Source organism: Dromiciops gliroides, chromosome 6 (genome assembly GCF_019393635.1).
Source record: "Dromiciops gliroides isolate mDroGli1 chromosome 6, mDroGli1.pri, whole genome shotgun sequence".
Taxonomy (NCBI): domain Eukaryota; kingdom Metazoa; phylum Chordata; class Mammalia; order Microbiotheria; family Microbiotheriidae; genus Dromiciops; species Dromiciops gliroides.
In genome coordinates, this window is record NC_057866.1 from 274,036,890 (window position 1) to 274,058,842 (window position 21,953).

A 21,953-nucleotide genomic window follows, 5' to 3' on the forward strand; every position below is an offset into this window, starting at 1 on the left:
GTATGGCAATATTCATTCCTCATGGTGGCTAAGTGGTACAGTGGATAGAGTCAGGGAGATTTATCTTCCTGAGTCCAAATCTGGTCTAGACACTTACTAGCTGTATGACTGGGCAAGTCACTTCACCCCATTTGCCTCGTTTCCTCATCTGTCCAATGAGCTGGAGAAGGAAATGGACAATCACTGCAGTATCTCACCAAGAAAATCCAAATGGGGTCATGAAGAGCCAGATATGACTGAAAACTACTAAACAACAGCATACATTCTTCATCCAGCTGGTTTTTCCCACATGGATGGCTAAGGTCCATTCTGTTATTGTTAAAGTGAATATTTTAAGTGTATTTTTTTCATTTTAAAAATCGCATCTTTTTGAATGTTTCAGGGAATGCCAGTCCTCGTTATATCCGGTGTACAACATACTGCTTCCCAGCCACTTCAGATATGGCCAAGCAATCTCAGCTACCATTAGCTGCCACCATCAAGCCATTTGCCACTGTTCCTCCAAATGAGGTAAGAGACTTGGACGCAAGCATATGACAATTGAAAACTCCTATATTATACCTCCTGGGCTTAGTTCTTGCATCCTATCCTACTTTACAAATGGAGCACTGATAATAAAATACTTTTATGAAAAAAAAAACAAATGGGGCACTGATATCTATATGATACCTAGCCTTTAGTCAAATCACTCTAATCAGCAGGAAAAAAGTAAACAAACCCTTAATTGACCAAATCTTTTTCACTTCAGCTTTTTTATTTTTTTGGTAATCATATATTAGAGCAATTAAGTGACTTGACATAGAAGTTACTTAGAGTGGAATGTCTTACTTTTGATGATATTTAATGCACACATCCAGCCCCATGCAGTCTCAGAATTCCATGTGTTAGTTGTAATACTTCAGTAATGAAGGTAAAGTCTAAAATCCACTTCCCTGCCTCTCTTCCCATTGGACTAAGGTACTTCTTCACTTGGGTTTCAAACTCAACATTCAGTTCAACCCGAGACATTTTTAAGAAGCATCTACTAGGTCAAGGATAGTGTGAGGATCATTGAAGATCATGCCAAGTTTAGATCAAACCTGGTCCTTGCCTGCATGAGTTCCCTGTCAAGTAAGGGGATGTGATATACACAGATAACCATAACACCTGATAGGTGGACCCAATGCCATCATTGCTGGGGTTTTGATGAGATGGAGTTGAAGAGATAGGGGAGGAAGAAGAAACACTGCGGAATCTGGAAAATGGTGGAGGTGGAGTTTGCTGAATGTACCCAATGAATGCATCCCCAATTTATTTCTTCTTGGGTCCAAAGGGGAGATTAATGGAGGTTTTTACTTGAAGAGAACATTATCATCATAGCCCATCATTGGGCTAGATGGCAGGATCCTGGCATATCCTCAAGATTCACTTCCAAGTCAGTGAAATGTGTCATGGGATGAATTCATATACTTTGTACATAATTAGAAACATAGACTTTTAAAATAGGAATATTATCTCATTATCTGAATGTTATCTTATCCAGCCTTTTCATTTCACAGAGTAGGAAACTGAGGTGAAGGATGATTTTTACAAGTTGCCCAATGGGAGAAAACGGGCATCAGAAGGATAGGAATCAAGGAGAGAGTGAGAGGGAAGGGGAGACAGCCATGAACAGCTGGGGAATCAGGGAAGGCTTTAAGAGGAAGTGAGGATGTGACTCTGGGCTGGAGGGATTGAATGATTGAATCCTTTGCTGTTTTTAGAATTCCAATGATCACTGAGCTTAATTTGTTTTGTGATTCTCAGTCTACTTCATCGGGCATTCTCTAGCAGAAGTCCTTCTTTAGCCTCAGGCCTGCTCTGAGCACAGGACGACATTGAAGAAAACCTGTCAGGAAAGATGATTTTTCCCTGTAAATCAGAGATTGATGTAAAACAGGGATCCTGTTGAAAGGAAGAATGAGCTTTAGAATGCAGCGCTGGTGCTAGCGGGTCTATGGACCCAGCCTCAGCCAGGAGGGTGAGAAGGAGGACTGTGAGGAGGGTCTGGCAATGGCACAAGGTAGTCCCATCCAAGGAAAGCAGGGAATGTCTGTCCATATGCCAGCTCTGCTGGGGGACCAACACTGGTTAAGTCTCTCCTCTGTATTTGGCTTTTCATGTAGAAAAAGAGGGCATTGGAATTATAGGAGCATCCAAGAGGAAAAGGGCTTAATTTAACATTAGGAGACCTCAGTTCATATTCTAACCTTGCCACCTATTTCCTGTGTGACCTTGGGTAAGTCACAACTTCTCTAGACCTCGATTCTCTCCTCCGTCAAAAGGAGCAATTGGAATGGGTGATTATGAAGGTCGCTTCCAGCCCTAAAATCTTATGAATGAAAGGATGGATAAAAAATTACTTTATCAAGCACCTACTATGTGCAGAGGGATATGCTAATGAACCCATGAGTTTTCTTCCCATTGGAATCATTGCAGCCTCTGCTGTCCCTGAGCTTGAAAATCTACCTATATAAGGGAAGCGCCATAAAAAACAAATACAAAAAATGCCATTTATAACTGAAGATTATCCCTACATCACACCAAGTGTGTGGATGAAGAATGAGAAATATCATTAGCATTCTGGCTATTTCCAAATATCTGCATGATTGCTATGCTACAAACAAACCATCCCTATCTATTTGGCCTTATAGGGGTGCAGAGACAGAGTAGCAGAATCCTTCATGCCTTTCCCATCTGTATACACATATATGTGTATATGTGTGTGTGTATATATACATGTATATGTATATAAAAGCATTCTATACCTACTTCTATTTATCAGTTCTTTCTCTGGAGGTGGATAACATTTTCCTTCATAGGTCCTTTGTAGTTGACTTGAATATTTATAATGCTCAGAATAACTTAGTCATTCACAATTACTCTTTGAAACATATTGCTGTTACTGTATACGATGGTCTCTTGGTTCTGCTTATTTCACTCTTCATTATTTCATGCAAGTCTTTTCATGTTTTTCTGAAATTAACCTGTTCATCATTTCTAATTACATAGTAGTATTCCATCACAATCATATACCATAACTTGTTCAGCCATTCCCCAATTGATGGGCATCCCCTCAAATTCCAGTTCTTTGCCACCCACAAAGAGAACTGCTATAAATATTTTAGAACATAAAGGGTCTGTTTTCCTTTTTCTCTGATCACCATCTAATAGTGGTATTGCTGGGCCAAGGGGTATACACAGTTTTGTAACTCTTTGAACAGAATTCCAGATTGCTCTCTCTAAAATGCGTGGATCAGTTCACAGTTCCACCAACAGTGTATCAGTGTCCTAGTTTTTCCACAGCCCCTCCAATATTTGTCATTTTCTACTTCTATATTTTAGCCAATCTGATAACTGTGAGGTGATATCTCAGAGTTGTTTTAATTTGCATTTCTCTAATCAATAATGCTTTAGAGCATTTTTATAAGACTATATATACTTTGATTTCTTCATCGAAAAACTGCCTGTTCAAAAAAAAAAAAAGAAAGAAAGAAAAACTGCCTATTCATATCCTTTGGCCATTTATCAATTTATCATATTCTTATAATTTTGACAAAGTTCTCTATATATTTGAGGTATGGGGCCTTTATCTGAGAAACTCTACATAAATCCACCCCTAGTTTTCTGCTTTCCTTCTAATCTTGGCTACATTGGTTTTATTTGTGCAAAACCTTTTTAATTTAATGTAAGCAAAATTACCCATTTCATATCACACAATGCTCTCTCTCTTCTTTATTCATAAATTCTTCTCTTATCCATAAGTCTGCTAGGTAATATGTTCCATATTCTTCTAATTTACTTATAATATCTCCCTTTATAGCTAGGTCATGTATACATTTTGACCTTACCTTGGTAAATGGTGTAAGACATTGGTCTATACCCAATTTCTGCCAGACTGCTTTCCAGTTTTTTCCAGCAGTTTTTACCAAGTCGTGAATTCTTATCCCAAAAGCTTAAATCTTTGTCACATATAGGGTTACTACAATCATTTACTATGGTGTATTGTAGCTCTACTCTTTCCTATTGATCCACCTGTTTTTTAGCCAGTACCAGATAGTTTTCATAATCACTGCCATATAATATAATTTAAGAACTGGTATTGCTAATTCGCCTTCCTTTACAATTTTTCCCTGATTAATTCCTTTGATATTCTGACCTTTTGTTCTTCTAAATGAATTTTGTTATTATTTTTTCTGACTCAATAAAAATTTTTTGGTAATTTTATTGTGGTGGCACTGAATAAGTAGATTAGTTTAGGTTAAATAGTTATTTTTATTATGTTGAGACAAAATGTTTTAAAGCCCAATATAAATGACCGTGTTCTGAGCCAATGAAAAGAGTTCCAATACCAGTGGAATCAAGATCCCTGGGAGCCAGTTTGGTTTAGTGGATAGAGTACTAGACTTGTCAAGAAGACTTGAGTTTGAATCCTCTCTCAGACCCTTAACAGTCATGTGACCCTAGGCAAGTTACTTCATTTCTCATAGCCTCAGTTTCCTCATTTGCAAAATAGAGATCATAACAGTACCTACCTCTCAGGATTGCTTAGACGATCAATAGTAATAACATACAGGCATACTTCATTTTATTGTGCTTCACTTTACTGCACTTCACAGATATTGTGGTCTTTACATATTGAAAATTGATGGCAAGTCCATGTCCAGTGAGTCTATCGGTACCATTTTTTAAACAGCATGTGCTCACATTGTGTCTCTGAGTCACATTTTGGTAATTCTGGCAATATTTCAAACTTTTTCATTATGATTATATCTCTTATGGTTGATCCGTGATCAGTGATCTTTGATTGCCATTGTTTGGGGGCACCACACACCCCACCCATATAAGACTGTCCACTTAATTGATAAATGTTGTGTGACTGCTCCACCAGCCAGCTATTCCCTGTCTCTCTCCCTCTCCTTGCGTGTCCCTATTCCTTGAGATGCAACAATATTGAAATTTGGCCAATTAAGAACCCTACAATAACCTCTAAGCATTTAAGTGAAGTGGCAAACTTCATTGTGTCTTATCTTAAGAAATTGCCACAGCCACCCCAACCTTCAGCAGCCACCACCCTGATCAGTGCTAGCAGCCAACAAGGCAAGACCCTCCATCAACAAAGATTATGACTCACTGAGGGCTTAGATGATGACTAGCACTTTTTAGCAAATTAAGGCATGTACATTGGTTTTGTTTGGTTTGGGTTGTTTGTTTGTTTTGGGTTTGGTTTGTTTTGGTTTGGTTTTGGGTTTGGGGGGTTTTTTGGTGGGGCAATGAAGGTTAAGTGACTTGCCTAGGGTCGCACAGCTAGTAAGTGCCAAGTGTCTGAGGCCGGATTTAAACTCAGGTATTCCTGAATCCAGGGCCGAGGCTTTATCCATTGCGCCACCTAGCTGCCCCCATGTACATTGTTTTTTTAGACATAACCCTATTGCACACTACACAGATCACAGTACAGTGTAAGCATAACTTTTACGTGCGCTGGGAAACTAAAAAATTCATGTGACTCACTTTATTGCAATATTTACTCTATTGTGGTGATCTGCCTGCATATAAAGCTCTTTGACAACCTTAAATAGCTATTAAAATGTTGGCTATTATAAAGCACCGGCCCTGGATTCAGGAGGACCTGAGTTCAAATCCAGCCTCGGACACTTGACACTTACTAGCTGTGTGACCCTGGGCAAGTCACTTAAGCCCCATTGCCCCACAAAAAAAAATAATAATTTAAAAAAATGTTGGCTATTTTTATTATTTGATTATTTAACTCAAAACAGTCATTACCTGGTAAAAAACTAATTAAATTGTAAAAAGAAAAGGTTAGAAAGAAGGTAACGGGTTACCTGTCATCTTTACTAGGGACAATCTTCATATCAAGTTCTTTCCATTTTTTTTCTTTCTCACAAGAACAGCTGACCATTCCCCTCCCCTCTTTTTCTCCTGAAATACGTCCCTTTTTGATTTGTGGATGTTCCATTGCCTCTGTAACACTGAGAGCTGGGCACCCTTGTCTCACCATCCCTCAAGGACCTCCCGATTTGGTCTCATCCAGGGAGGTTTGTTTAGGACGGTTTCTATAACACTGGGGTCTGCTGGCCAGCTCTGCCTTCTAACTCAGTCTTGTGTTAGCAACAGCTCTGACAAACAAAGGCAGCTAGGCTGCCTCATCGCCCCACTCCTGGCCAGCCCCAGCTTTGATCGATTGTCCCAGGGGCTGGGGCCATTATCCATTTTTACCCCTCTGTTTTCCTGGTGTTTAATTTTCAAGTTGCACTTGAAAGTTTGGACACAACCCCTGTTGCCATGGTTCAGATGATTGGAAATCAATTCTCTGTTTTGGGAATTGATGTTTCTGCTTTGATGCTATATCTGAAGAGGTGGTGCAGAAACTAGGGAGAATCCTAGCAAACCAAGGGCTGGCTGAACTTTCCAAGTAGTATTTTACCTAATTGAGAAGTGTTATGGTGCCCCCAAAGGCCTGGGGCTCGAATTCTAACTCACATTAACTGTGTGACCTTGGATAACTCACCTCATCTTTCTGGAGACAGGGGTTGTACTTGATGGACAGTTCTCCATGTTTGGTCCTTGGACTCCTGGGAGGCCCTGAGAGACTTTCAGCCGCTCTTTAAGGTCACAACTGTTCTCATAATAATACTAAGATATTTTAATTTCTGATTGGGTAAATATTGATAGATATAGCCATAGAAACAAAAGCTCTTATCAGGGGTGGGGGGACTCATTAATTTTTAAGAGACCAACACATTTCAGAACCAGTATGCTAGAGAATCTCTTAGGGTCCCCTCTAGATCTCCACAGGGTGATTTATAGTTTCTCTTCTCACTAAATACAGAGAAATCCTTGGGGTCCTAGAGAGTTTCCTGAAGCCCTGAGAGGCTGTGGCCTAAGAGTCACACATCCAGTATGTGTCAGAGCTGGGACTTAGACCCAAGCAAGCACTCTATCCACTAAATCACCATGCCTTTCACCTCACCTATGTGATGGATGAGGTGTTCAGGGAGGACTGGCACCCCTGGTGTGAGGGCTGCTCATCCACCTGTGGTGTCCACCTGATTCACCCAACTCACATGTGGCTCCAAAAAGCTGTAGCATGCTCAGTGGCCACATCCCAGTAAAACCATCTCAGCAAATGGGCTAAACCAGGTGGAGGGACACTGACAGGCTTCAGACTGGTCAGTGAGTTGGGGGGTGTCTACCCCAAGCATGTAAAGACTCCCTCTAATAGGATTGTGGACGAGAACAGTTTGTTCCAAAGGCAATGAAGGCGGCTGAAGCAGGCACCGTGGAGCACTTAGAGCTTGGTCAGACACCAGAGACACCAAGGTCATCCCCTGTGTCCTGGGCCATCCCCAGTCATCCTGACTTTTGTCCTACCACTGGCCTTTGATGACTCTGGAAGAGAGAGCGAGGCTGATGACTCTGAACAGCTCTGCCTCACTTCAATCCAATTCGTGCATGAGGCAAGCCATCACCCATGATGTCATTGGTCCTCTTCAAAAAGAATGAACAACGGGGCAGCTAGGTGGCGCAGTGGATAGAGCACCAGTCCTGGATTCAGGAGAACCTGAGTTCAAATCCGGCCTCAGACACTTAATACTTATTAGCTGTGTGACCCTGGGCAAGTCACTTAACCTCAATTGCCTCGCCCAAAAAAACAAAAACAAAAAAAAGAATGAACAACAACAAGAGTAAGCAGTAAATACTTTTTTACTTGAATTAAATGGAGTGAGGAATCACAGATGCAATCTTGCTCTGCTACTGTCACAGTGTTAAAACAAATGCTCCCAAGAGGTCTCCAGTACATTGGCTAGATGCCGGGTGAGGATTTAAGGGAGAAGACAGATAAGATAGTTACAGGAGAGAAGAAGAGGCATATGGGGGACAAAAATGCCACTGATGTCTCTGGGCTCCTTCACTTTCTTCCTCTCTACAATGAGAGACATGATGATGTTCAGTTTTCCATTTGCCAAATGATCCTCTTGGATCCAAGTTTGTCAGGTAGCTGTCTGGGGAGAGGCCTAGCAGCTAAGAGCCAAAGAGCCTCGTCAAAGCCGCTGGCCCAAAGTGGGATTCACACCTGTGACCCACCTTCCTAGCACTTGTTCTAGACTCCCAGGTGGACGTGCACACAGACTAATTTCAGCATTCTCTTTCCCGGATGTAGAAAGTAGACACAGAGGGGACCTAGTTGTCCAGGACTTTTTTTAGAAGGTTCTGATTCAGTGTTTCCTCTCTTCAGTCTTTGGTATGTCCTTTCTTTGGGAGGTTAATGTGAGAAAATTCCATGGCCCAAATCAAAATGGCTTTGTTTCCATTTATACTTTTATTATATAGTATAGTAAGATTTTAGGGTCGACCACACTCACTTGTAACCAACCTATGGTAGTCGGCCCTCAGCCTGCCACATGAGCTGTTACCTTATTCATCCTCATCCTGACTGCAGGGGAAATCTAATGGTACATTTGTCTATCTCCTTGTTAATTATAAAAATTGCAACCTTCACCTCATTAATTAACCAGAGCCACATCTCAATTTATTAACATATGTGATTTATTCAACATAATCAACCACTTCCAGTAAGCAATTATTTCTCTCTTTGTATATGTGTGTATGCATATATACATACACATACACTTATACGCATACACACACACACACACACACACACACACACACACACACACCACACACACAGAGTAATGTAGATGGGCAGCTAGGTAGCACAATGGATACAGTATCAGGCCTGGAGTCAGGAACACTCATCTTCCTGAGTTCAAATGTGACCTCAGACACTTCCTGGGAGAGTCACTTCACCCTGTTTGCCTCAGTTCCTCATCTGCCAAATGAGCTGGCGAAGGAAATGGCAAACCACTCTGGTATCCCTGCCAAGAAAACGCCAAGTGGGGCTATGAAGAGTCAGACATGACTGGAACCACTGAACAACAATCTTCTAGATAGAAATTACTATCTACATAAATTATTAACAAGGTAACATGTAATAACATGGACATATAGTAACAAAGATATGTAAAATGATTTACAATGTTGTGAGAAAATAAACTGAGGAAAAGCTGAGCCCTACTCACCTCAAATCTCCTCTGTTCCTGCCGATGACTTGCAATTAAGTGATTTACCCGTGTTCAAATGCCTAGTGGATGTCAGAGGTAGGGTTTGAAGCCAGGTCCTTGAATTCAAGCCTAGCCTTCTCTCCACAACCATCTGAGCTACAGCTACAGATAGAAATTATCCTTGTGCTAAGCCTGATTTTAGTGATTATACTTTTACTAAAAATACTCAAAATACAACTTGGAGAGAAAATCAAATGGATGCTCAAAGAATCGTGCCCCGCCTCCTTCCCCCCTCCCCTCAAGGATTGGTCGAGCTCTGGGAGAATCACGGTAACCCCCTGTCTCCTCCCCGGGTACTGTCCCAAGAACCAGGATACCTTAGAAGTCGTGCTATGTCCCCGAGGACCCGACATGCTGGTCTGTGTCCTCTCCTGCAGACTCATTCATTGCCATTGTTAGGCTCACATGTGGAAGTAGTGACAAAGACAGAATCTTATCTCCCTTTAGATCAAAGTACCAGACACCTGGGGAAATCCCCATCTTTCAGGAAAGGGATTATTCCATTTCTCTTTTGGTCATCTATCTGAAGCTAAATTTACTATGTTTCCATTCTCATCCGACAAGATGGCACATGCTCATTTACCGATTCCAACATCCATTTGAGAAAAACATTTTTGTTAATAATTTAATCTTTTTAGTTTCACAAAGATCGTCAGTGCCCCCAAGACATAACCTTAGGGTGGTTAATAGAAGATGCCATGGGCACCTTCTATTGAATTCCTGGAGATCCAAGGAACACCCAGGACCAAGATTGGGAAACTCAGGAACAAAAGCTATTCCCCCATTCATTTCTTACCTTATACCTCCCACTGTAAATGCTTGGTTAGGCTTGAACTATTAGAGCAAGCACCTACAAAAGGGTTGTTACTTTGCAGCTTAGAGAGCTATGCAATAGAAAAAAATGGTTCTAGCAGCACAGGACCTGGGTTAAAATTCAGATGCTCACTAATTGTGTGACCTTGGACAAGTCACTTCACCTCTGTGGTCTCATTTTCCTCATCTGTAAAATGTGGGAGTTACTCTGGATGGGTTCTGAGTTCTTTTTCAGCTCCCTAGCTGAGTTCCTATGTACTTCGGTGATGTTCCCCCCTGGGTCTTAATTTCTCGCTCTGTAAAATAAGGGGCCTGAACTAGATCCCTTTCAACTCTCTAATCCTATGAACTCTGGATGTATTGGACATTTCGTGATTCTGCTCCAGGGCTTGTTTTATTGCTGTTTTTGACATTTTGTGATTCTGAAGCAGCAGTATGGAAACTTTTTTGATCATGCACTCCTATCAGTAAAAAAAAAAAAATTGAGTGTGCACCACCACAATGTATATATTAACTTATTTATCAATTACATAATATAACTGTTGTAGTCATTGTATGTATTAAAATTTATATAGAAATTTAAAAAGGATTAGATAAAGATGAAATAATATTAAAAACCCTAGAGGTCAGAGGGAGCCCCTGTAGTATAGTGAAATTACCTGACCTGAGCTAAATTTAGTCTGATCACTTTGGCACTAAAATGGAGACTGGCCTGGAGTGGGTCGAGATTTGAGGCAGACACACTCACCAACCACTATTTCAATAAACCAGGCTTGAGGTGATGAGAGCCTAAGCCAGTAGGGTGGCAGTGTCAGAAGAGAGAAGAGGGCAGATTCAAGAGATGATGTTACAGTAGAAATGACAGATCTTAGCAACAGATCAGATATGTGGAGGTCACGAGGAACTGAGGATGACAACGAGGTCTCAAGCCTGGGTGACTTGGAGAATGGGGCCACCCTCGACTGTAATGGGGAATTTGAGAAAAGGGAAGGGAAAGGAGATATTGAGTTCCATTTTGGAAATGTGGAATTTGAGATGTCTCTGAGACACCCCTTCTAGATGTCCCATAGCCAGTTGGTGATGGTTGACTGGAAGTTGAGAGAAGTCAGGACTGCGTAAAGAGATCTGAGAGTCCTCAGATAGTGGTGAAAATTGAACACTTGGGAATTAATGAGCTCACCAAGTCAGATAGTATTGAAGGAGAAGAAGAGAGCCCAAGACAAACCCCTGAGCAACACCCAAGGTCAGCAGGTGTGGCCTGGGAGAAGATCCAGCAAAGGATCCTGGGAAGGGCAGTGGTTCAGTCAAAAGCCCCTACTTTGGTGACTAGTCCTCTAACGCAGTAGTGTCAGACTCAAATAGAAATGGAGCCACCAACCCATACATAAGGATCTCTGCTGCACAGACTATTTTAAAATGTAATATTACGTGGATTGTTTTTTATTTTGATAGTTTTTTAGTTTGTTTTAATGTTGTATATCATTTTAATGTTCTACTGTATTTTTATTGATTTATTTTGTTAAATATTTCCCAGTTGCTTTCTGCCCTGGGAATGTTGTGGACCCTAAGAGGCTTGACTCTAAAGTATGCCCTTAGGGACACAATGTAGCACAACCCATCTCAGATAATGGGGAATGTGCTGGGAAGAGGCTTCAGGAAACAGAGACGGGATCTGGGCTGATTAGTGTCTTCAAAACCAGCCTATATTATCATTGTCAGGAAGCCTCTGAGAAACATATGGCCCTGACATTATAGGCTCTGCAGAAAGCCTGGAAGGGAGAATGCCCTTTTAGGGGAGTGATGCTAACACACTCCCCAGGTTGAAGTGACCTTTGGAGCAGCCCATTGGAGGAGTCAGGGGAATCTCGGTGATGCCACTTACAGAGCAGACACAAGGCAGAACTTTGTCTGTGCTTTGTCTGTTCAGACAAAAGTGAGCTTCGGAAAGAGGGCTGCTGAAGGCAGCAAAGAACTCTAGCTTGGCAGTTAAGGAACCTGGATCCAAACTGTACTTGTGACATTCATTCCATGTGGCTTCAGGCAAGGCAAGCGACATCTCTGGGCTTCCATTTCCTCCTCTGTAAACTGAGGGAGGTGGACCAGACTGGGGACCTGCACCTGTGTCTACAAAGCTCCAGAATGCTGCCCAAGCCGCATGCAAGTGGAATTGACCATTTTTTAACAAAATCAATAAAACCACAATAGAACAGAGATCACATTGTGTAGTTTTCCAAGTCAACGTGCACCCTCAGGGACCTTTATGTACCTGGGGAGTTTGACAGCACTGCTCTACATGGCTACTCAAATGCCCAGCACTCTAAATCTGTCATTCTTTGATCCTGTGGTCTCCAAACTTCCTGGTAGCCTTTGGGATCTATGAATTAAAACCCTGATGAATATGCACAGATGCCACTTAGAAAGGACATCACCACACCTGTACCATGAACTTTAACTCGGATCAGTTGTGGAACACGAAAGAAATGAATTTCGAAGTGGGATGACAACCCCTGGGATCTTTTAGGAGTGTTTCCTCATTAGGAGTATCCGGGTCCCAGCGGGATATCATTCCCAACCCTCATCCTTCTTGTGGGTCATAATCTAACCCAGTCTGTCCTTTCCCTTCATTCATTTCTTTACATTTCAAAGGATGAAGTTAGGAAGACAAGCCAAGAGCTGAGTGGGTGCTCTGCTTTGGGCACAATGAGAACTCCAGCAGGAATTCTGTTAGCTTACTCCCCTCCAGGTACTCTGTGGTCCAGGGATAGTGGCCTTCCCTGCAGTGCATCTCCTTAGTCTGCACTTTCACTGGTGACTCCCCCCCTTGTCCGGAATGCGTCCCCTCCTTATCTCTGCCTCCTGGTTTCCCTGGCTTCTCAAGCCCCAGCTAAAATCTGACCTTTGGCAAGGAGCCTGTCTGCAGCCCCCTAATGCCATAGCACCTTCCATCTATTGATCAGCTCCAGTTTCTCCCGTCTGCAGTTTGTTCATAATCGTTTTCATGCTGTCTCCTCCATTACATTGTGTGCTCCTTAAGCAGGGACTGTCTTCTGCCTTTCTTTTTATCCTCAGCCTTTGGCACAATGACTGGCACATAGTAGGCGTTTAATAAATATTTGTTGACTGACATTCCAGATAATCAAAGACCTCCACAGTTAATATCCTGCCTTGGGATGGTCAGCATCGTTCTCTGATGACAACATCATCTCCTCATCTTCTTCCATTCTCCACCATGCTTTCCCCCAACAGCTCCAGGATTTCCTCACACAAATATAGCATTTTGATGGACACTCCACTCTGCCCTCCACTCCACCTTCACAGCCTTTACCAGCCTTAGCCTTGCTTCTTTGGAGTCTGATCTCTTAAAATGTTCAGTTTCTTTTAAAGTATATGCTGAGAGCCCCATTGGCACCATAGGTCACATTTCACCAAGTCAGTTTCAGCGACAGTTTCAAGTTTGAATTTCTCTCCTTTACATTAGCATCTCTTCTTTGTCTTTCTTATTACTTATTCTTTGTCTGTGTAGAGATGTCTGTGGCCCAGGCTTTTGTTTATGCCTCCTTTCTTGAATTTGGCATAAAAACTAGGAACCATTCAATTATGGGGCAGTTTGTGGGTTATTTTGTGACTCATCTTTACATTTCGGAATGGGACATCGGGCGGTATTTCTCTGTCCTTCAGGGGATTGTTTTGGTTGAAAAGCTACAATTCCTTTTTTTTTTAAATCTTATAAATTCGGGTTGAGAAATCTTGAAACTCTTATCTGTCTAATGTAGATGAGTGGAAATCGTAGCTGTTGGTGAATTGCCACAAACCCTTAAATCAAAAATTATTGTTACTCTTTTGAAATTCAAATGAATGCCTCATTGGGGATATAGAAATGATTTGTACGCAGTGGCTATAAAGTTATTTGACTGTTTTAAAATGCATTTTTGATATTTCTTTTTTTAAAACACCTGGATTTCCCTCTTTGTCCCTCTCCCTCCAGGGATTCATCCCTTAGGACAAAACATTTTTAAAAAGGAAAAATGCAGTAAAACTGATCAAATCATCAAACAATATAGCATTATATGCAGTGTTCCACACCTGTGCTCCATGACCCTGTCAAAGGAGATGGGGGAGGGGTCATCTTATGTGACTGTTTTTTTTAACAGACCTAGAAGAATGTCTGTATCCAAATAAATGCTGACCCTCCATGTGGAGTATCTTGTTCCAACAGTGTTAACATTGCTCAGATATTTTTGGAATGTCTTCTTTGAAATTGCCTTGGGGCCGGGTTTCAAGACACAAAAGAATACCTGTCTTGTTACTTTATAATTATAACTCAATTTTGACCAAAAAAAAAAAACAACCTTTCTTCAATGTGACCACTCCCTATATTTGGCAGACTTGCCTCTGAATGATTTTTATTTGTTTGTTTGTTTGTCTTTTCCCCCCGGGCCCCAAACCAAATCCAACTTCCAAGAATGAAGATTTGCTACCATTGAGAACATTCAAAAAAGGATTAGGGAGAAGGGATATCTGACTTCCAATTCTAAGGGATATCTCGAGGAAGCATATTTGTTCTGTTTTTTCCAGATTACAATATTAGGACCAAGTGGTTAGAAATTTTTAAAATTCAGAAGTTTGTTCAACATAGAATTCTTCTTTAAAAGAATTTATAACAATTAGTCCTGGCAAAAAAAAATAAATGGATCCATGTGTGGAAATAGGCTCACATAAGGCCTCAGTGGTGGGGTAGAAGGCAAGTTTCCATGTGAGAGAAGTAGGTCCTCAGATGACAATGGCAGGAGATAGAAACTCAACAGATGCTAAGGTCTAGAGGAACTTAGGAGATAGTTGAAGGACAAATGGTTAGGACTGTTGGCATAGAGTTGTTGACTCATTCCAGCACTGTGGGTGGCCAAACAGCCAGGATAAAGGGGGAAGAGAAGAGAGTAGGATGCTGCCACCTCTCCCCAACCCAATGGCAAGTTGGATTCTGGAAGGCAATGTGGGTAGAGTGTCCCCAGTGGTGACAGTCCCACCTGTTGCCCAGGCAATCAATTATACGTGAAGAAGCTTCATAAAAGACGTCATCAAAAGTATTTATTTAAGACTGGAAGGAAGCTGGATTGCCTCTGGATCACAATGGAGGGATAACAAGCAAGCCTACACTGAGACTCAGAGAGTAGTGAAAAGATAATGGTCTGGGGGCAGCTAGGTGGTGCAGTGGATAAAGCACCAGCCCTGGATTCAGGAGGACCTGAGTTCAAATGTGGCCTCAGACACTTGACACTTACTAGCTGTGTGACCCTGGGAAAGTCACTTAACCCCCATTGCCCTGAAAGAAAAAAAAATTTGGCCCAAGGAAAGAACGTCCGTACCAGTGGGGTCCCTGATCTACCAAATTATCAAAGAAAGCACTTTCTGTCAAAGAATGCACTTTGAACAGTGCTTTTCTTGATAACATCTGCCAGACAGTGAGATGCTTGGAACGGAAATGTCAGGCAATTCTTACTCCTGAATAATCAAGTTCCTATCCTGTAACTTGCCTCCTCCTCCTCTGTCCCATATTGAGAGTCAAAAGATGCCCTGCCATTTTCTGAGAAAGCTGAGTGCACTAACTATTGGATGGCAGAGAAAACTTCCCCACTAATACCTCCAAAAATCATTTTGTTTTCCATGTATTCAAGCACATTCTCCATGTTTCATTCAAGCTCACTGGAACACTGTCCACCATACATTCATGGACTTAGGATCTCCTCAGTGTAGAAGTTCCCTCCAATGACCAGTACTCATGCAATTATCACGGAGTCAATGTTAGTGTTAGGGGGCAGCTAGTTGGCGCAGTGGATAAAGCACCAGCCCTGGATTCAGGAGGACCTGAGTTCAAATCCGACCTCAGATACTTGACACTTACTAGCTATGTGACCCTGGGCAAGTTACTTAACCCCCATTGCCCTGCAAAAAACAAACAAACAAAAATGTTAGTGTTAGGAAAAAAAAGAAGAAGAAGAAGAAGGCATTGTTTCAGCACAGAGCTTGAGGTCATTAAAAATACCACGCAGTTTCCCGGGTGTGATCCACTCCGCTCTCTTTCTTCAGTGCTGGGTCCAAGTCTAGGGGCTGGATCACGTTCTCTATCTGTCTGAGATACTGATCAAGTTACTATCTGCTGTGACTTTGGTGACATAAGTCCATCTTACAAAAGGCCTCTCATTAGTTACTGAAATGTGATCCCCATAGAAACCAACATGAAGCGATGTGGGAAAATGTCTCTCGTCCCTGCATTGTTGCATATATTCCTTTCCTTGAACAGTTTCAGGCTTTTCTAACAGCTGCTTCAAGAATGAAAATGTGTTGCTGACCTTTAGAAATACACTCATCACCTAGAAGGCTCTGTCAGCAAAAAAATCTAAAATCAAATCCAGCCAGTCCATTATTATTTAAGAACCCTTAACGATTGTGGATGCAAGAGTCACGAATCTGGCCTTCTGTGCCTGACAGCTGATATATCAGGGAGCTTTGTGGCCCACACTGGGCTTAGGATTCCCTTGGCACTCCATCCTGAGGCCTTCCTTCGGGGCTCTGTCCAACCTAGGTCACCATCATCAGCCACCCGGCTTCCAGAAACCCCTCAGGGAAGAACCAAAAGGGAACAGCTGTGTTTGTTTTTGAAGACTTTGGCACACTTTCTCACATAACACTCTGCGGATACAGTTCTTTTTTTCTCACTTTTGGAGGTCGCCTTGACTGGTGGGGTTCATCGAAGAGAGTCAGATTTCCTGGAGGGTTAGGGGTACTTGCATTTTTCTCTCTTTGTGCTCCCAGCTCCTCCCACAGCACCCTGATAGTAACAGCTTAACAAATGCGTGTTTGGTTGAACTGAGTTGCACAGATCCGTGGTTCTCTCTGAAGAGAAGTGATGAAGATGCTAGAGTATAGAGAAATAAAGGAGACCTCAGTTTTACCCTTAAGGAGCCAGACCCTTGGGAAAAACTTTTTTTTTGTTTGCTTCAGAATTTTGAAAAATAGTTAAATTTACAAGGAGTGTGACCCTAGGCAAATAAATTTATCTCTTTGATCCTCAGTTTGTTCATCTGTACATTAGGGATACTTTTACTCCCTACCTCCTCACAGCATTATGATAAAGAAAGTGCATTATAAATCTTCAGGCTGAAAGAAGAAATGAGCTATGAAGAGGAGAAAGAGAAAACATCTCACTTTCTTCACAGAAGCATGGGGAAATGCATAGGCTTAGAAGCCAACTCCTGTAATCCACACTATCTTTGCAGATGAGAAAAATTATTCATTTTTGACACTAGTTATAAAATCCTCTCCCAGTGAGACTTCCTCTGAAGGAGTGACAGTATGTGTTTTCTTTTCCTGGTGATGATGAAGAGAAAATATCAGTGCCTTCATACTTCACAAAGAGCAGCAGTTTGGTCTCAAGGCTGGATGCTCCTTCCATTAAAACAGATTACAACCTACAGCAGCTTGGTAGACAGTCCTGGAATGTGGCTGTGTTTTCTGGACCAGGCTTAGCTTAGATAAATCCAAGGATTCAGGCTGGAGATTGGTGCCCAATGAAACGCTCATGGAACATAAAAGTCAATATAAATGAATTGACTTGCAATAAATTTTAAAGGAGTGCACACACTAATTAAAATTGACTCTGCTCCACTGTGCTCCACGTTGACACAAGCAGCAGCACTGTGGAATTCTGACAGATCAAGAAAAGGCCATAAAATTTGGCAATGGAAAATTATAGATGACTTTGGAGAGAGTAGATTCAGTTGGATGATGGAGGTTGTAAACCAGATTGCAAAGAACTGAGGAGCTACAAATTCTATAAGTTTGGCTGTGAACAGGAAAAAGATATAAGATGGTTGGTTCTAGCAGACCGGTATTTTTAAAGGGAAGGAACGGGGCAGCTAGGTGGTGCAGTGGATAAAGTGCCAGGCCTAAAATGAGGAAGATTCATCTTCCTGAATTCAAACCTGACTTCAGATACTTCCTGTGTGACCCTGGGCAAGTCACTTACCCATGTTTGCCTTTATTTCTTCATATATAAAATGGGCTAGAAAAAGAAATGGCAAACCACTCCAGTGTCTTTGCCAAGAAAACTCCAAATGTGGTCAAGAAGAGTTGGACACAGGGGCAGCTAGGTGGCACAGTAGGTAAAGCACCGGCCCTGGATTCAGGAGGACCTGAGTTCAAATCAGGCCTCAGACACTTGACACTTACTAGCTGTGTGACCCTGGGCAAGTCATTTAATCCCATTTGCCTCAGTTTCCTCATCTGTAAAAGGAGGTAGAGAAGGAAATGGAAAACCACACCAGTATCTTTGCAAAGAAAACCCCAATTCAAGCATGTTTTCAAACATTCAGAAAAATATTCCAAGGTGAGGTATAGGTGTAATTTTTGATGCCTAACAACTCCAGGCAGCAGCAGCATTATCACCGTCACCATCACATAATACTTGAGATTTTCAAAGTGCTTTACATTATTATCTCATTTTGTCTTCACAAAAACCCTTGGAGGAAGGTGCCCATATTATCCCTATTTAACAGATAGGAAACTGAGGCCGAGTTGTTAAGTGGCTTGCCCAGGATCCTACCTATGTAATGCCACCTCTATTATTTTATTCTTCACTAAGTGTCCTTTTGATTGTGTTAGTTTGGCTATCCCATCTTGCCTAAATAAACATTACATAGGACAACACAAAAGAGACCCAGCTGGTTCGGAGTTTTTCTCTTGTACCTGGGACTTTCTGCGGGAATCCAGATGACACTTCTCTCAATCATCCCACACTCAGATGCCCCTTTTCCTGGTATTTATTTAAATCCTTAGCATTTTTAGGCATGGTTGTCCCGCACAGGTCCTGGATGATCTCTGCAGATGCCCAGTTTGTGCTTCTACATAGATCATCCGTCAGTCCTCATTGCTGACAATCACTTGGAATCAAATGCACCAGGAAACTGAGGAAACAGTTGGTACCTTCAAAACCAAGATGCAGCGGGTACCCCTGTCTTACTCGTTTATACTATAGTAGAAAGAACCATGTGCTTGGAGTACAGAGATCTCCAAGTCTGGCTCCAGCATATACTAGTTTTAAGACCATGGGCAAGTCATTTAAATCCCTTGAGCCTCCGTTTACTTGTTCGTCAGGAGTCAGGAAGACCCGAGTTCAAATCCAGCCTCAGACACTCACTATCTGTGTGACCCTGGGCAAGTCACTTAACCTCTGCCTTAGTTTTCTCAACTGTTAAATTTGGACAAAAATAGCACCTACTTCCCAGAGTTGTTGTGAGGATCAAATGACATAATATTTGTAAAGTGCCCGGCACAAAGTAGACTTATTCCTTCTTCCCACTTACTGCTTTGATGCCATTTTGGACTTAGATTCTATTCAGTTCACTCCTCCAAGCATTTACTAAGGGTCTAAGGTGAGCACTACCCTGTACAAGGCACTAAGTGTACAAATAGAAAAATTTTGTAACACCTGCCCACAAGGAGCCAATGGCTTTGTCTCCCCTTAGGCACTGTCACTGTCTGGATATTTCTTTCTGCTATGTGATGCTATGTGTCTGGTATAATAGGTATCACAGGGCCTGTAGGTACCACTATTGTGTTCAGAATGTGTGGATTCCACTATAACCCAAGTAGCCTCCTTTTGAGCAGAATGAAGAGAATTCAAGGGAGAGGAGGGGAGTGAAAGAGTCAGAGAGGGAAAGAAAAGGATATTTTTTTCTGAAATAACTGAGGAGGAATTAGAAAGGAGGCGGACCAAAAGTATGCTTCCCTTTGAAGAAGTATGGAAAAGGACTGTGCTAGAAAAACAAAAGCCATCAATAAAATGATGTTTTATTTAAAAGAGATGGGAAGATAAAATGGGTCACAGATTTTGTGTGTTTATGTAAGAAAGAGATTGCCTAAGATAGAATTAACTGTTCCCTAAACCACAAAATCAGCAGAAAAGTAAATGCAAATGGCGCGTGTATGAGGGGAAGAAAGGAAGTGGTGGGGAAGAGATACTGGAACACACAGTCCCCTTCGCAGGCCACGAGGTGACATGTTTGGCTCATTTCAGCGTGGTTTCCTGTCTAAAGTAGTATCCCAGAAGGTTGAAGGAGAAAATAACCATGCACATAACATACTTAAACATTTACTGTTCAAATGTTTATAAATCAAGTATAATCTATACCCTGAGACATACTTACTATGTACATTTCCATAATCTTTCAAAACCAGTGTTTACATGCTATGTTCTAGTCCCAAATAGGGTACAATTTACTGCTTTGTAAAAAATAGCTTCAGCATCACATGATGCTATTGACCCGGACATTGTCTGCCAGCTTGGGATTTTTAACCTCTTAGAGCTACCTCCTAGATATAAATGTTTACTCGTTACTTACAGACCTCATCATACACACTCTAAGAGATCATGACTTCATGAGAAAAGGAAGTCTTTGGTTGTTTTTTTTCTTTTTTCTGGGAATGATTTGAATGTGACTAATATTCTTCACTTAAATTAGGGGGCACCACTAGAAGTGGGGGACATGGGTTCTAAGTCTGATTGGGTCACTAAGTAGGACTGACCTTGACCAAAGCACTTTGCTTTCTGGGACTAAATTTCTCCATCTATAGAATGCTGGGGGTGGATCAATGACTCTGGTCCCCTCCCAGTGTAAGACCTATGATTTTCTGTCACTGGAAGTCACTTCTGAAGATGCCAACTATTTTTGTTTGCTTGACCCCCTTGCCACAACTAGTTGCTCCAGTGATCTTCCTGAAGCCTGGGTCTGATTGTGTCACTCTCCTACTCAAGAAGCTTTAGTGGCTCTATATGCCCTCGTGGATAAAATAAAAACTCTATTTGGAATTTAAAGTCCTTCACAGACTGGTTCCCACCTGTTCCTCCAGATGATTAGCCATTGTTCTTGTTCAGTCACATCCAATTTTTTTTTTATTTTTTTATTTTTTTTTTTTTAGTGAGGCACTTGGGGTTAAGTGAGTTGCCTAGGGTCACACATCTAGTAAGTGTCAAGTGTCTGAGGCCGGATTTGAACTCAAGTCCTCCTGACTCCAGGGCCAGCGCTTTTCCACTGCGCCACCTAGTTGCCCCCATAGTCACATCCAATTCTACATGACGTCTATGAGGTTTTCTTTTCTTTTCTTTTTTTTTTTGCGGGGCAATTGGGGTTAAGTGACTTGCCCAGGGTCACACAGCTAGTAAGTGTTAAGTGTCTGAGGTCGGATTTGAACTCAGGTACTCCTGAATCCAGGGCTGGTGCTCCATCCTCTGCGCCATCTAGCTACCCCTATGAGGTTTTCTTGGCAAAGATACTAGAGTGGTTTGCCATTTCTTCTCCAGTTGCCTCCATTTTTTAGATGATAAACTGAGGAAAATACTGGTGAAACAACTTGTCCAGGATCACACAGACATTAAGTATCTGAGTCCAGATTTGAACTCAGATCTTCCTGACTCCAAACCTAGTGCTCTATTCACTGTACCATATAGCTACACCTGACTAGCCATTACTCCCCGTCATACACTATAAATTCCTACCAAAATGTCCTTCTTACTATTCATTGTACAGTAGAGAAAGCATTGGCTCTGACATTTACCACCTGTGTAACTTGGGCAAGTTACTTAACCACCCTGAGCCTCTTTCTGTAATCCTTGAAATGAGACTGATGGACTAGCTGGGCTCCGAGGCTCATTCTGATGCCAAATCTATGATTCTGTGACATTTCATAGCCTATCTTCACCCCTTTGCCCAGGCTGTGCCCCATGCCTTCTGAGCTCTTCCTCCATACTTCTACCTGGCACATATTAAGCTCCTGTTGTTGGTTGACTCTTGGAATCTCTAGTTCTGAATACAAGGTAATGAGGCTTCTAGATGGCAAGTTGATTCAAATTGATTAATTCAAATTGATAAATTGTCTTTTTTGGGGGGTGAGACATTTGGGGTTAAGTGACTTGCCTAGGGT

The 21,953-nt window shown here is 41.8% G+C and overlaps 1 protein-coding gene across 1 annotated transcript in view; it reads left to right on the forward strand.

Annotated features, from left to right (window-relative positions):
* Positions 1-21,953, forward strand: part of SEC24D (SEC24 homolog D, COPII coat complex component) — a 119,882-nt gene that overhangs the window by 39,945 nt on the left and 57,984 nt on the right. Inside the window, 1 exon segment of the mRNA XM_043969482.1 lies at positions 383-510. Within this exon segment, the coding sequence (XP_043825417.1) occupies positions 383-510 (128 nt within the window).